The sequence below is a fragment of the Porites lutea genome, chromosome 11 (assembly GCF_958299795.1).
Source record: "Porites lutea chromosome 11, jaPorLute2.1, whole genome shotgun sequence".
NCBI classification, from domain to species: domain Eukaryota; kingdom Metazoa; phylum Cnidaria; class Anthozoa; order Scleractinia; family Poritidae; genus Porites; species Porites lutea.
In genome coordinates, this window is record NC_133211.1 from 27121453 (window position 1) to 27138729 (window position 17277).

The 17277-nt window shown below is 39.8% G+C and overlaps 1 protein-coding gene across 1 annotated transcript; it reads right to left on the bottom strand.

Annotated features, from left to right (window-relative positions):
* Positions 1–11664: 11664 nt before the first annotated feature.
* LOC140952775 (uncharacterized) lies at positions 11665–16335 on the bottom strand. Its single transcript, XM_073402221.1, has 2 exons — positions 16215–16335; positions 11665–14575 (listed from the first exon to the last, which is right to left on the bottom strand). Exon 2 carries the CDS (start codon positions 14559–14561, stop codon positions 12591–12593), a length of 1971 nt encoding a protein of 656 aa, XP_073258322.1. The 5' UTR covers positions 14562–14575; positions 16215–16335; the 3' UTR covers positions 11665–12590.
* Positions 16336–17277: the final 942 nt, after the last annotated feature.

Here is a 17277-nt window from a genome sequence, read left to right on the forward strand (position 1 = left end):
CTCTTCCCTGTAACTGTTGCAGTAAGGAGATTGTCAGCGTTTGCTTGTAAGGAGAAGGTCAACATTAACGCGATAGCTCGATCGGTACATGGCCAGCAAGAGTATTTTCAGCATCTGGTCGTTCGTGTCACGTACACGCCGATTGCGTTGGTGTCGTATTCTTTGGCTTTGGCCCTTTTATCTTCTTCGCAGTGTATAGCCTGCGTAGCAGGCGCTGGGAAAAAGTGGGCTCAAGAACGAACGAGCGCGCGAGAGGGAGACACGTGAGGGGAGAGGGAGCTTACTTCTTTGGGGTGTTTCTTGTCTTTTCACAGGAATAAATTATTTAATAAGAATCGGTTCATGCTTAGCAAGCGTATATCGAATTATGAATGTACGCGGGAAGTTTGGAGAGTGCGAAAGAAGTGTAAGAGTTACGCCTTGACCAGCTGTAGCTTGTTGAGTGCTCTCCAAATTTCCCAAGTGCACCACATAGCCAGAAAAACGCTTGCTTGTTGATCTTTAATTTTTAAATTAAAATCCTCGTAACGCGCGGCACAGAAAAACATTAACAAACGCTTCTATTGGCTATAGTTACAAACACGCCACAATAGTCTAGTTGAAAACTTACAGTGAAAATTTGCTTATTTATATCGTTAACGATCAATGGAAGCTAAGCAGAAACAAAGGTAATAGAGTCTTAAATACTCAAATGTTAGTAAAGGCATGCATGGTTTGGATTCGTTAAAAAGATGTTTATGTTTGCCCGGCAGGCGAAATCCAGAAAACTTGTCTTTTTAGCGAAGACAACTGTCATCCTTCGTTGTATTCATTTACGAACAATGGAAGAAGTGTTACATGTACTACCTGGTCACTAACGCTACATGAGGGGACCTGGCAGCAGTTGTTTTTGTGACTTATAGTTTATGTATTCTTGTGTAATTTGTCTTGTTAATGCAAGAAAACGTTTCCTGCCTCAGCCGCGATTGTTCGGTTATAACAAAAGTGCATAATTTTCAGCTGCTACATGAATTTATAAATTATTAACTTGTTTTCAAAAGGGTAAACAAACGTTAAAAACGGAGGACACTTTATACAAATTGGATTTTTCCCGAAGCAGACCAATTTGTGCTCTTTTTACAGGTGAATGTCAGAAGTCTTTACGGCAGACTTCTCAGACTTTTTAATGACTCAGGCTCTATTATTTGCGAAGCATCTCCGCCGCTTTTGCTGTTAGTTTGAGTGGCTAGAAGCTCAATTCCAAAAATTCTAGAAAGGGAACACTGTAGATCGATCTTGAACCGATCTCAGACCACCTCCTGAAGCGATCCAGGTTGGATCGATCCCAGATCTATCTCAAAAAAGTGCGAACGTTAACATTCAGCTCGTATAAAGGCCAGATCGATCTGAGATTGATCTAGCCCCTAAGTGTGAACGGGGCCTTTGTTAAGAGCAAAAACGTAGCATTTAAAGTACAATGAAGGTGTTTGATTCAATGCACAGCGTGGTTTCTTTGGTGAAAAATACTAGTTCTAATAAAAAGTGACTATTGTGGAAATGAACCTGCTGCCTATGTAAGATGACTTGCCATAACATCTTTGAATTAGCGATCCTTTAAAGACTCCTGTTACGTTGAACTGCACATAGTAAAGTACGCTAAGACGTTTTATATCCTGATTTTCGCTATTAAAAAAGGGAAAATGGAAGAAGCCTTTGTCCTAGGATCGAAAAAATAAGCACTGAATGGTTGCATGACAGTTAAAGTCCACCTTTAACGAAGGTTGATGCAGGGCCTGCTCATAAACCTAAGTAGTGCTCAGCAATTAACTCTTCATTTCTCATTGTCTCTGGCAGAACTCTAAATTCCCTCTCCCTGAAAATTTCCTGTTTTTTACCCCGTAAAACTGATCCCTTTTGTAGCCTACGGCGAGAACTTTTGGAAAAAAATGACGTTTGCAAATGTACAGTCCTCCAAAAAGGAGTGTTGCCAGCTTTTCAAATAATAAACATAGAGGTTGTTGTAACGTTACCATTGGGCAATGGGTATGAACACGACCGCTATTAAAATCAGATCTTGCTTCAAACACTTTAAAACTTACCTGTCCGTTCTCGGTGGACTAGCTTTATCTAAACGAGCTTCAACAGAGACTGATTACGTATGGGAAGCAACTTTCTGCAAGTTACTCTTCTGGTTTATGGCCTTTTGCATAGCCGTATATATACAAAACTGAAAACTCTCATTATTACCATTAAAGATGAGCTCCTCTCCTCCAAGCATGAAATGGATTGATTGATTTATTTGTTTATGGATGTTTCTAGCACTTTCAGCTCTCTCGATTCTCTTAGCTGTATTGTGTTGCTATGATAAGACAAGTATTTAGCCCAAAATTCAAATTAAAAAAAAAGAAAAGAAATAATGAAACATCTTTGATTCTCATCTTTTCATAGTAAAGTGTAATCTTTTGAACTGACTTTTGTAACTTGTCAACTTTACTTTGGTTGAATTATGGCCAGCTTTGCTAATATTTGTGTCTCTTCTTGGTATCTTAGTCACATGCTAGTTATCCTAAGCGAGGGAAACTGATTGATTGATTTAATTATGGATGGTTCTATCACTGTTCATCTCTCTAAATTCAAGTAGCTGTATTATGTTGCTATGATAATACAAGTATTTAGCCCAAAATCCATTTAAGAAAAAGAGAGAAAAAAGACAATTAGTTAATAAATATTCTTCATTGCATAGATTGTATCTTCTGAGCGACAATTCAGTAACTTTTCATTTTACTCTGATTGAATTATGATCAGCGCGACTAGTATTTTCGTTTTCTTTCTAGCTTGGTATCTTAGTTACGCTATCATATCGAGAATAATTATTTATTATTTATTTCTATTAACAGAAGGTAACTGACCAGGCTCTAAGACCATTACGGCTTGTATCCGACTTATTATTTTTTATATTATATAATTTTTTTTTTCTCGGGGTTTGGCCTTTAAAGAAGGGTAGAATGAGCGATGCGGAACACTGAAGCTATTATTTAGCAGCTTTGAGCTATATTTTATACCCTTGAGACTAGGGACTAAGAATTTAAAGACATACCACAAAATTAGTTAGCAGCGAATTCTCCTTTTATTACGCAGCGCCTAACTGCCTAAACTTTCCTTTTTGACGTCTTTGGGGTGCTAAAATAAAAAGTGTATGAACTTTACAAAGCTTCCTCATTCCTTTTTGTGTGACGTCGTTGGACGCCCATGCAGATAAATACACAAAAATAAATAAATAAATAAATAAATAAATAAATAAATAAAGGATGGTGGTTAGGGGAGAATGGCAAGGAAAAGAAAAAGAAAAAAAAATTGTTCCAGATAATTGTATTGAAATCGACTATAGTTCATGGATCAAGCAATGCACAGTGCACATCGCGGTAAAAGGTAAACCGGACGGGACAAGTCATCTCAGCCCTTGGATTTCATAAGTTTTGAGGGCATTTAAGTCACCTAGAAAACCTCAATTTGCAAGTAAATGGTTTTGCTTTCAGCTCACTAAATACGCTGTATTATGTTGCTATGTACGTAAGTGCAAAAATTTGACCCATACAACATTTATTTATGAACGGGGAAAAACTATCGATTGTTAGCATAGTAGATAGTTAAAAAAAGAAAAAAAAAACTGTTTCCCATTAATTGAATTTGGATCAGCGCAGTTAATATCTGGTACACATATACATGTATTCCCTCGGAATAAAGTTCTTTTCGTTGTGTAAAGTTTGATTTATTTATCTAGGGCCATTCAGGGACGATGCCTCGTGCGATGATCCCCTTTCTTGAACTTTGAGCAGCTAGGCAACTTGCCAAAGCCTTTACGGGCTTTATTACACTGTGTACAAGTTGAGTTCCTATTTTATAAATATCTTGACCAATACTGAATGATTGTTATCAGTTTGGGCGCAATTTTTGATGCGTGCGCGAGCCCATCCCACGCTTTTGATGCATTTTTTGCATTAGTTCGAAACTGTTAGTAAAAAAACCCACATTTAAAAGGTCAACATAAAGATATAAAAGGTTGAGTTTGATCGTCCGGGTGAACGTAGTCCTGAATAGGACTGTTGTTGTTGACAGTGACTGACGTTTCGACAACCTGTGCGGTAGTCATCTTCAGAGTCAAACTGAGTTGTATCACGTCAGTTGATGGTATTATACTCTGGTTATCGATCTGATTGGTCAATTATGTCGCGATGTTATTGGTCGTCTGTCAGTTAAGCCGTGATGTTATTGGCTATGAAGACTCGTAATCAGTGATTGGTGCGTTTCGATCTGTCTATTGTCACAGTTAAACAGTCGTCTATTGTTAGTCAAATTGAGTCATTTTGAAATGACTCCTGGGTTCAAACCTTTCACAGATAAAGATATAAAGCAAACACTCTGATTAGGTATTTGCATTGCGAGAATTGTTTTTAAAACGCTATGTGCGGTCTAGTCTGCTACACAGCCGTTTTTAGTGTCGTCACGCAACGCTCCTCACGACACTAAAAACGGCTGTGTAGCAGACTATGTGCGGTCAGGCTATTTGCTACATTTTAAAAATCTGAAACTTTCCTTCGCATCGATTGACTTCCATGCAGAAATAATAGTCCAGTTTCGCTATTTAAGACAGTCACTATACCTAGGCAATTTCTTTTTTGTAAAAAATGGTTTACGACATAGAAGCTTAACGTGTTATTAAGTCTTAGAGGGTTGGGCGCGTTGGGCAATTTTGTGATCGTCGAGGCTAGTTAAGAGTACATTAGCCTAGAATGCAGGTTAATTTTGTATTGGGGACGATTGAAAGCTCTTTTTATGCTCGTAACGCTGTATATAGCCGTAAGAGGAAAATATTGGGCAGAGTAGAAATAACCACTGAAGATTTGTTGCGAAAATAACATCCATCGGAATCACTGAATTCCTACTACGTCCACAAATGCCGTGGAAAAAGAAACGAAGCGAAGGTAAAAATGGCAGATCTTTGACACACCGCAATGTACATGTTAAGTATCCCAGTTAAAACAACGGCGTATTACTAGAAAGTGGAGCAAACCTTATTCACGGTATTATACCATGTACATTGTAACTATAGCAAGATACCAAGTAATATTGGACATCGAAATAGCTGAGTTGATCAAGTTAGAAAGAGAGATGCAGACTTTTCTTTTTATTTTGTTTTGTACTTGCACCGTTTAAGCTCCAAGCTAAAGCATCTTTCTCACAAATCAGAAGAGTCAAGCAAGCATCTACTTATTCACTGTGGTATCGGTAAGAACAACGGGTTAATTTTTCCCACATTACCTAGAAAGACACACATACAACAGTATTACACGGAGGGGCCTATAGGTCATCGTTGGGGTGCCGAAACCTCGTGGGAAGAGGGCAGGGGTACGAAGAAACTAACGACTGACAAATGTGTTCATACAAATACAACAAAATTAACAAATCAAACATAACTTAGAGGCTCGAATGAATGCTGAACTAATTAGACTAATTGGAATTTGAAACGAATAACCCTACACAGTATCTACCCTATAATTCCTCCTAGCCGAACCAGTCCTCTGATTCGTGCAAGCAAAATATAAAATAGCTATTGGTGCCAAAATATGGAATGAGATACCGACCAAGTTGCGCACACTTTCAAAAAACAACTCAAATTTAATATTCGTGCATCATTACTTGATATATTGGAGACTGACGATACTTATTATGAAATAGATGAAATTATTTTTAAAATGAAGAAAGCAGAACCAATTGTTTTGTAATCCTGCTTATAAAAACAGCCAGCTAATGTTTTGTTTTCCTTTCCTCCTTAGGGTTTTAAATGCATCTTTTTCTTATGTTTTTCTTCGTAAGATTATAATTTTTGCAATTAGTTAATCGCTCCATATTTATTTGAGAACTGAAGAATCTCTCTTTCTTTCTACTTTTTGTTTTCTTTACCTTAATTTAATTGCAGTTACTTTCTTTTCGTATCATTCCTGACCCGCCTAGACTAGCGGTGCCAGGACACTTGTAAAAATATTCTTTACAATTAGGAAATTCATAATAAAGTCTTGAAGTCTATTTCTGCCTTCTCTGAGATACGACACTGTCAGAAATTATATCCATATCCCGCGTGTTACACACTTTCCTGTGCTTTAACTGATTGCAGCGATGGAAACAATGTTTAGTGGTCGTAATGCTTAAGGTCAGCTATTGTCAGTGAGAAGAAACAGACAGTTATCGTCAGTTAGAAGAAGTAGACGATGAAATAAATAATCACCTGTGACATTTACAGACCTCTCATGCCACCCTGTTGCTTCTGTACCGAGTAATATACAGGCACCAAAATATTAACCTAGCTGATCCAAATTACTTTTAATTTGTTGGAAAGTTTAATTTATTACAGAATGTTTTGCTACTCATGATGAATCTATGAAATAAGTGTTTGCATTTGAATAATGGGTCATAGCAACATTATACAACCAGTCGTAGTTAGTGCAAAGCATAACCATTCACTAATTGTCTTCTAGCAATTTGAATTCTTTCAGTTGAACTTAAAATGCCCCGAAAAGCTTAGAGAACTTGTCAATTGAGTAATTCCCAGTTTACAATTAAAAACATGGCCAAAACATGCTTACGTCCATCGATCCATCGATGTTAAGTTCATCTTCGATAGTGCACGTTTAGGTTTTGTTCGGCTACGCAAATATTCTCCAAATAGCAGATGTCGCCCGTCGAGTTATCTTCTTACTGTTCTTGTCATGTTTTTAGATATTATTTCGCCTAGTTCTTACTCAACGAGTGAAATGTCTGCCATTTTTGTTCTCACAACCAAAACAATTCAACCTCGTCCCCAGGTCTTCTCGGTTAACGGTGCATTAACCTGCAAAAAAGCTGCACTGTCGACGTCATCGGTTCATTAAACGCAAAATTCTTCCAAATTTAGTCATCAGTAGCTGGTTATGGTGAATTATGCGTGTGCTTTTAGCCAATCAGAATCGGGGAAATATTTTGAATGAATAATAACAATGCTTATTGCACTAAAGGGATTATCCTGTATAATTATTATTATTGTTATTATAATAACCGCCAGAGACACTAATGCCAGGTATACCACGCCACTTCTCTTTTCTAAGGGAGTTTCGTCTTTCATCGTTATTCAACTTTGATCTCAGTGGGAAGCTTAAGCAACAACGACGACGGCTACGAAAACGTCACTTAAAAAAGAATTCGCGCTGCTTCAAACTTTATCGCGCGTATTCCATCTCGTTCAATTCGTCAAATTTTGGCCAATTTTTCTGGGGTTGAATTCTAAAAGACTGTATCAAAGTTCAGAAAAAGAAAAAGAGAGTCGTTGTCTTGTGTTCACGTCCTCTACAAAACGTGAAAATAGGAAGTTTCACGTCGTAGTCGCGCAACGACGGCAAAGAAATGTACAAAAAAAGTGTGATGCACGTGCAGAGTTGTTGTTTTGCCAATCTAAACCTATTGTTTTTTTGTCGTTCTTGTCGCCGTCGTCGTCGTCGTTGCTTAAGCTCCCTAGCGAGTCATTAACGTGGTCGAGGGTCGAAAGTGAAAAGTCAAAACTTACAATAAATTTAGGAAATAAAATGTCGATGGCAAAAGTAAGTTTCGAAATTGAAAAGTCGAAGGCAAATATCGATTTCTAAAGAGCAAATTCGACTTTCGAATTCTCACTTCTTAATTTTGACTTTCGATTCTCGACTTTCACCAGCCCCTATTTGCCTTTCCCTATCAATTCGGAAGATTTGGTAGCCTCGTCCAGCAGACTTGCGGTCAAACCCGCCTCGCACCTCGATCGTTTTACCATGGACAACACGTTCTGGACAAAACTTCAGGAATCTTTCATTGAAAGGGATATCATGGCGGAGCTCTCTCGCGCGCGAAGCAAGCGGCAGCGGAGTACCATGGGTAAGTAAATCTACCCATCCCATAAAATTTGGTAATCACGTGACTGTACACCGACCGCCCGCCGACCGTCCGTCCGCACCACAGGCATACCAATGTAAAATAACTCAATCAACAGGTATAGTAACCCAAATGCAACTCGAGGTTATTTTGGCGGGAAATCGCATAGCCGCCCGCGTCACAATTCAAGAAAGTCGAAAACGGAAAGCGGAAATTGTTTCTGTATCCGTGTTGTCTAAAGTATTAAGCTTAGATTAATTGTTATACCCACAAATTTGGAGTATAGAACAAGAGAAAAAGAGAAAGTAGGCGGCAGGCCAGCGAAGCTCAACGAGAAAAAGGGCGACAGAGATCTAGAGCGAGAGATAAAAAAAACAAAGGATACATTTTTTTGTTGGAAGAACAACATGAAAATTTTATTGCTGGTTTTCAGTGTCACGCCATTCAACATAGATCAAAATAAAAATCAAATTCGTTCAATAGATAATGTCCAGAATCTGGGAAATGAAAGGAGGTACATATACAAAGACCCTCGCCAAGATTCAGGTCAGGGGAATATTTCGTATACGAGATATCCGAAGAAATGTTTTACCCAAACTTATAGAGATTTGTATGGAGACGCCATGCTGGTGCTCACCTGGATGAGCTCCAACATGGCGGACTGAAACCAACAGAAACATCTGTTACCTAGTTTTGCTACAAAAGCGTGAATTTATTCTTCGAGAAACTCATAAACATTAAACTAGTTCTTTTTCTAATACATGAACTGTTTAAATAGCAAATTTCCTGAAATAAGTCATTTTTTTAACCTACATGACAGCTCTCTTGGCCGTCATGAAAATGCCGCGTCACGCAAAAACTTAGAAATTCAAGCGTATCACAAAACCAAGAACCCTTTTGAAGCGAAAATTTGTATGAAAATTGGTTTTCAGCTGCTCTAATGCATCGTGAAAGTAAAATCCCGGTAGGATCTATACTTTTTTAGTTTGAATTTTAGTGACGTCATGTGAAAACCAACCATAGCGGCGGTGACAAAATGAGAAATGATAGCGGCCACCAATGCAAGGTGAAAATGAGCTGCAGTGAAAAAAGGTGAACGAGAACACGTATGACATTTTCTCCAAAAAAAGTGTATCTAAGAAGTTTCTGGACGTTTCACGTTGTAGTCGTGCAAAACAAAGGCAAAGAAATTACAAAAAAGTGTTCTGCACCTGAAAAAATGCTTTTTTGCTAATTAACCTATTGTTGTTTAATCAGCGTTCTCGTTGACTTCGCTTCTAAGCATTACACAATTTCATATTTTGTTTGAACAAACTTTAAATATTATCGAGAGCTTTGCTTTTAGCCCTAGCTAAATCTATATATAAGAATTGTTTGAGTTAAATGTGGTGAGGCCTACTTTAATTACAGTAAAACCGGGAAAACCGTGAACACCAGAAGTATTTCTGGAATGTTATTGTCTTGCAAGAGAAAAGCCAATCAGGCGAGAGAAAACTAAACTGCAAGCAAGATAAACTAACATTAAAGCCAGGATTCAAGCCAGGACTCGAGCTAGGACTCGAGCCACGACTCGAGCCACGACTCGAGCAACGACCTCGAGCCTGGATTCGAGCCAGGATTCCGGGTTTGGACTTTTCTAACCTTACTGTATGAAGCAAAAAAAATAAATAAATAAATAAATAAATAAAAATGATTAATAAACAAAACTAAAATAAAAGCAACACAAATGACTCCTAACCTAACTCGTAACCTCCTCACCCTAGCCCTAACCCCAACCCTAACCTTACCCTAACCTAACCCTAACCCTAACTTAACCCTAACCCTAACCCTAACCTAACCCTAAAACTCGAGCTGTTCTTCCATGATTGCCACAAAAACCCTCCTCTTAATGGTCATGGGACTTGCAGGACGTGAAAATAGCGGGAAAGCGAAAAATTGTCGAGCCCCGCGTCGAATCCTGGGACGAGTCCTGGCTCGAATCACGGCTCGGTATATTGGCATCCTCGGTTTTGTGACCAGTTCGCGTGTCATGATCTTTGCTGTGATTGGTCATAACACAATAAACATTCCGAAGATATTTCAAGTGTTCTACGGTTTTCGCGGTCTCACTGTAATTCATTCAGTACGTACAGAATTTTTAAATATATTGTGGTTCAACCATCAAAGTGGCTGACTAACTGGTACGGCAAATGGGCCAATTGTTCAGTAACTGTTTCCGCTCAGTTTCAGTAAGGTTCATCGTGTATTTATTGCAATTGAGCCTTTGAGCCGGCTTGTTCTGGCAGAAAACAAAAATCAACCACCAAAGGCAAAGAATTTTAAGTTTGGCGAGTTAAATTTTCGTGGAATGCACTTCGTGGCAACTTGGGTAAGGGGATGTGTCATTGCAGCGTGCCTTCTTTTCGTTGTCCGTGATCTGAAACGAAAACTTTGTCCCAGTCTTCCGCTTCGTGAAAGAAAAGTTAAGGGGAGGGGGACAGGAGGAAAGTTGAAATTCGAAACTCGATTTTCGCGCTTCAGAGATGGACCGCTTGATAACGACTTTTCAAGTTGAAAAGTGACTTTTAGAATCGACTTCTTAGTTCGTAAATTGACAGTAGTTTGCGTTTTTACGACGGTTTCCGACGGACAAAGCTTAGGCCGATTTGTGGGTATAAGAAAAATACAAGACTTCCAAAAGGCACTCACCGCCATACACAATCTTGTAACCCTTTTTTTTCGAATTCATTGCGAATCTTTCTTTTGTACACTGAACAAGGAATAGGAATGTTCCCAAACAATGTGGCACAATGCATCTAGATGCAGCCATCGTCTTAGTCTTCTGGTTTCTTTGATCACCACACCTGAAGCGGTGTCTCAGGCTACCCATTGCGTGGTTTTTCAAACGTATGCGTGATTAAACGACTTGTAGACTTTATGTGACCACTCGTATATTTTTCCACAAATAACACTGCACAGTAATTTTCAAGGAGTTATAATAACTCCTCTATTGGGGCTAATTTAACTCCTTACAGTGGAGTTATTTTTTGTGGAGTTATTTTAACTCCAAAAAAGAGTTTAAAGAACTCTATTTCAGGGGTAAAAGTGACCCCAGATATTGAGGAGTCAAAATAACCCCAAAAAAGGAGCTATCCTGTACCTGAAATTTTTACTGCACTTTCAGAGTTAAGTTAACTCCAAAAAGAGTAAAAACAACCCATATAAGAAGTAAAAATAACAGAGTTATGTTAATTCCAGACTGGGAGTAAAATGAACTCTTTTTCAGGAGTAAAAATGAGTTAAAGTAACCCCCAAAAAGGGGTTATCCTGTACCTAAAATTTTTACTCCATTTTTGGAGTTATAATAACCCCCTAAAAATTACGGTGTGGGAAAAGCAGTGCGATCAAAAGGGTAGACAAGACGCGGAGACAACATAGAGAGGGAGAGTGAGAGAGATTCTCGTTCCATTGCCCCCCCACCCCCTTGAGTCTTGCTAAGGCCAGGAGCCTATAATAATGGGCTCCTGCTTAGGCTCAATTACTAGCCGCTGTTTGGGAAATGAACCTGCGCTCCTCCTCCAAACTGGCGGCCGCCTCTTCTCGGGGAAGAACCGAGAGAGTGGCGGGAAATCGAGCCAAACTCTTGCACCCAGTCCACCCAGCGAATTTCAGGGCTGCGCACCCCCAGCAGACAAGGCTTGCACAGAAGGCTAGCATGTGTTCGTCGCCGCTCACACATCAGAAAAAGAAGAAAGTTTACCACAAATCGGTTAATTTTCTTAACTTAGTGGCAATATTTAGTACTACAATCATGACATTGTCACCACACAACTAACCACGTCACTTCTAATAAAAATGCGCTGCCACACACACAGCGCAACGATTGTTTTTAGCATTTCAGTGCTTTCTTAAGACCTGTTTCTTAAGACCTGTAACATCTGTCTAATATGCGAAGGTCTAAATGGGGGTACCTCGGTAACAGTAAACACTTCATTTTTTGGCTTTGTAACATGAAACGGTTCAGTTAATAAATTTTAGGCATTTACCACCAACAGTGAAAAATTTTTTGAAACAGTAAATTTTTTCCAGAAAGAAGCAAAAACGGCTCCAAAAAGGCCAACATTATTTTGTTTAGTATAACAAGGAGTTTTCGACCATTTTAGGACAATTTATTTCGACAGAAGATTTCTGAAGACTAACGAAGAGGTCCGACCATTGCCGACGATGTCCGAAGAACCCTCCAAACACTTAACAGTGCTTTCTTCGGAAACAGCAAACATTAAAAATTCTGGGCAAAAACACTAAACACTGAACCCCATTCAGACCCTCATATAAGTACACTGTCTTCTCTCCCCTCTTCACTGAGTAGTGTTCTATTGCACTGACGTAAACAAGCTAGTTCGTAGAAAAATGTTATGTAGCTGCATAATTTTCACTTTCAAGTGTTAACTAACTTCGAAGAAATCTTAGACTTGGTCCAAATGAAAGATGATATTCGTTGCAGAAATGCTGTGTTAAAATTAAAAAAAGGTTATTTAATTTCTACTCAAATTCACATTCATTTTTGTAAACAAACGACGGAACGATTTTGCAGTATTATGACAGGATATGCAGAAGAGTCGGCTTGTCTTGACATTAACACTGTTTCTTTCAGTCCACATTTAAGTTAAGCGTACAGTTTCTTTACTCACCGAAAGTTCTTAAACTACACACTTCTGAAATTCACGTTGCACGCGCTTAACGTATTCTTCAGCTTTCACCTCAATCTTCTTACGTGCCTCATGACCGTAGTTATGTCGTCTTGATCGGCGCATCAGGCGTGAAAGACTGAAGGTTTGTTCTGGAAGACTGTGTTCCACGTGTGTTCGTTCTTCATTTGTCAGTAGATGGGTTGTTTCACTTGGGGCAGGAGCAGAGAGGGCCACGGATGACTTTAATCTTAGCCCCCTTTTCTCGAGTTTTAAGAATTCTTTTTCCATCGCCGCCCTATCTTCCATCAGGTTAACTACTTGGTAAAACATCTTGCACAGTTTTCGGCATTCTTTCGACGATGGGCCTAAGACAGCTGCGTACTCCACGTAAGTAGCGTCAATCCTCTGGGCTAAATCATCCTCGAAGTTCACGAAGTATTGTTGCATTTCCTGTCGGGCTCTTTCATTCCTTTTCTGGGGATTGATTTGACGCGACCACAGCACAAAAGAGGTAATGTGTGACATCGCCTTGCGCATTCCAGACAACTTTTTCAGCGGATATGCGCAAGGTTTTTCCACCGCGCTAGGAATAACATTTTTATTCCAGCTGATAAAGAACTTGTCACCACCCAGAGTTCCCTCAGCACATTCAAAGGCTTGAGGTCGTGGACCTTTTACAGGCATCACAAGACAATCACGTAGATTTTCGTAACTTTGCTCGTCATCTGTCAGTCGCAACACACGCACGTCTCCTGGATGGTAACATGGGCTGCGTGCTACCACAAACTTTTTGTCAACACCAGGAAAACTTTTTGCTTCGTCATCTGACATAGTGGGGTTGAAATAGCATTCACCGTACTTCAACTTGTTGTAAGGATCGCAAACAGCAAACACTACACGGGACTGAGGAACGAGAATTCTTGTTTGTCTAGGAGCCTTTTTGATCTCGTCTAGCTCTTTACTTCTCAGGGACTTTAAACGCCTCTTCATTTGCGCGTCGATTCCGCGGGCTTTTATTTCTTCCAGCAGTCCCAATTCCCCTTTGAAGCGCAAGAAATACTCTGCTGTTTCTTTGCAGATACCCTCCAAGAGCTCAAAATAGCCTGACTGCAATTTCTCAAGATTTTGAAGAGGAACACCCCTTTCTGCCAAAAGTATGATCATCTGATTGTCCAGATATCCATTCTCGTAAGGGCGAGAATAATCCAGTAGATCTAGAAAGTGGAGTGACTCAGGCATATTCTGTTCTAGTGTCGCAAATTTTCGCATTGATTCGTGGAACTGCACTTTGATTTCCGTCAAGTCTTCTTTCAGGACCAGCAGACCTTCAGTTCCTCGGTAACGGACCTGCACGGTGCTAGGATGATAATCAAGCTTCAGGGTCTTTTGTACCTCCAAAGAGAACTCACGGGACATAAAACCGCACCCATCAGTGAAAGTGTATGATCTAAAAAATCCACGTTTTATGTCTTGCTCGAACCTGCATTGGGCTGGATCCAATGAATGAGTTTGTTTCAAGGGCGAAAGGAGCATGCCAATTTTTCTGGCTCGCTTTCCTATATTTTGTTCTTCTAGAAAGTCGCCAAACTGCGCCAGCAGTCCGTGGATTTCTTCGTGGGATGCATTCATGAAGTAGCAGGACTTTCTCCTCAACTGAGCTTCCGAGTGACCAAGAAAAACGTACAGACGTTGATTCCAGTATATCCCTCTCTCTAGCACTCTTCCACAGAATTCCTTCACATCTTGGGCTCTTTCAATATTGAACGACAACTTCATCAACATTTCGTGGAAATCCTTTTCTGAGCGTTTTTCCAGGAACTTTGTTAATAAGGTGCAATCTACCTTTTCATAATTGACTGTGTAGTTATTCTTACCCGTGCCATGAAATTGCACGTGTAATATGTCGGTGTGTTCGCATCTAGGTGGAAGGTTGTTGGTTTGATCTGTTATGCACAAATGAAATTCCCCGGCCATGGGCATGTAGTTCTGGACTTCTGCAAGGCAAATCACTAAAAATTAGTTTGCAACTTTATATTTTGAAAAAAGTATAGATCGCCCGCGAACGTTCTGGCGAAGAGGAACGTCCGAATCATGAATACTGAAACTGTTATAAGAACGTTTCTTACACATTTCCAACGTTCAAGCTTTGTACATTTTTCAAGTTGCGTTGCAAGTGCAAGTGGCTGAAACGTTTCTATTTTGACGGCTATTAAGTCGGGGCAGTCGGTAAGATCGTCGGTTTATACAGCTTTAGGCTTGTGCGCGATGACGTAAGAGTTTAGGAGAGCGCTAGGCCTTCTGGGAGAGATCCGGAAACGTGTTGCGTTCTTGTAGCCATTTTGACGATCTGTGAACCTTTAGTGAATGGAATCAATGGAATCCTGTGTAATCCTTTAGAATTTGGACCCTTCGGAGTGTTGTAACCTTTAGGAATCGAGCCTGACAATCTTTGGAATAAAATACAGTTCAAATTCGTCTACAAGGTTAACCACGCAAATGCTTGCGTGACAAACGAAATCACACCGAGAAATGCAGTGACTTACAATCATATTTTAAAACACTGTGGCTATATGCCCGGCAGCCTGGAAGGGTCTTAAAAAGTCCGGCATATTGTGCTATGGAAGATAGCAGCAAGTCGTTGTTTCTCTGTTTCATTTTTTTTTTTCAATCGAGACCTTATTACTTATGTCCCGCATTGAAAGCAGATATTGTTTATAAGTCTTTCATATTTGGGAGAGTTTTAAGAAATTTCGAAAGCTTTTCTTCCTGAAGATACTTCAGCTGTGATGGTGATGACGAAAGTCAGGCACGCAGCGTGGCATCATGCTCATTGCCCTTCATTTTGTCACGAAACTATTCCGACAGATGGTCACGCCTCAGCCAAATAAAAGCCACTCAATGGGTACCATAGGACGTCGTTTTCGTTGCTTGTTTTTCTTCAAATCGTCGGTTTTTAACGAAATCCTCGCATATCACATTTTCGGACCCAGACCTTCAGATACGGGGGGGTTTAAAATTTTTTTTCCCGGCCCTTCTGGCCTCATTTTGGTGTAAAAATAAGCGGGGGGGGGGGGGGACGGGCGGGGGCCATAGGCCCCCACTAGATCCGCCACTGTATCAAGACACCGTGTTATATTTCAGTAACCTGATCAAAACTGAACGTGGTTAAAAGGGTTTAACAGAGTATTTTATTTTATTTTTTTAGTGAGCGGACGGACGTAAGTCAGGCATTTAGAACTAAAAAATCTAGATAGACTGGATGCGACACGAACAAAGTATGTTCAAAAAATTAGTGACAGTAGTGCTGGCGTGCATGGTGGAGCTTATGTTATGCTTATGTTACAAGGCGGAGATAATCATGCAGCTGACGCGAGTATCAAATAAGTTCAACTGAGATTTCAAGTGAAAAAGCTTCAAAATCCCTTTTTCTTTGACCGAAAAGCAGTTATAAACTGACAAGAATAACGATTTGGATCCTAAAGTGTTATTGTCTTTCACTTAGCAACTTCTATAACCTGATTTGGACGATACATCTCGTCGTAACGTTCGATGACCACAACATCGAACAGCAGTCAAAATATCATTTTGTGAAAAAAGGACTTAAAAAGATAAATAAATAATTTCTACATTCACCTTAAACTACAATAAGTGTGTCAAGAGTTGTAGTTCTCCCAGCAGAGTTGCTTGTAAGTAGTTCTGCTTCCAATGCGAACACTGTGCTCGGAGATTAAACACTGACGAAAGAACGATTCTTGGAATATGCCCGGAAGAAAACATCCTCGGAGACCCAGGGGCAGATAGTGGGGGCGAGGGAATGTCTAAACGGGAGGAAAAGTATGGCACGAAGAAAAGTAAAGAACGGCGAGAAGAGTAAGACATCGGTCTGGTAAGACATTGTCCCCAGGGGCTCTTCTCACCGTTCTTTACTTTTCTTCGTGCCATACTTTTCCGCCCTCTTAGACTTTCCCTCGCCTCCACTATCTGCCCCCTGGGTCTCCGAGGATGGGAAGAAAACCACTCTGCAAAGTTGTTCCCAGACTTTTCTCGGTTTTAAGTGACCGTCACTGATCAACTTGGTAACTTTCATTTCGCTTTCGGTTTTTCTTGGGCATTTTCATTTGGAATGTGAAAACAACAGCAATATGAATAAACTGAAACCAGCCAATAGGTGAGGGAAACAAACAAACAAACAAACAAACAAACAAACAAAATCAAAACGGCCAAAAAAGGAAAATAAAATTTCCTCGGCCATAAGTCGAACCCCGGCCGGACCACCTACTTGCAAGGTTATCTCCTAGTCTACTACACCACGTCACCAAATGATACGCAGACGTGTTAATATTATTCTGTTTAAGGCTTTTCCCCGTGAAATTCTGCCGGTAGACGCGGTTTGAAGTTGGTGGAGCTATATTATAAAGATTTAAAAAAAAAAAATACTGATTCAAGGAAAATTAAAGCAAGGCCTTAGGCCCAGACTCTTGTTACTTTACAAAAAATGTGACGAAAAAAATCGTAATGCAAGTACTCTTACAAGATCTTGTTTCGTGAATCTTTGAAAATCCGCGAAAATTAAACTCTGCGAAAATTTCACGCCACGCGGTCGGTGGTTAGAGGCATTTTTTGCAAAATGTAGAATTTTTTTCCCATTTAACATTTTATGAATCAAAGAGAATTGTGCTATTCCCCTTATAAAACT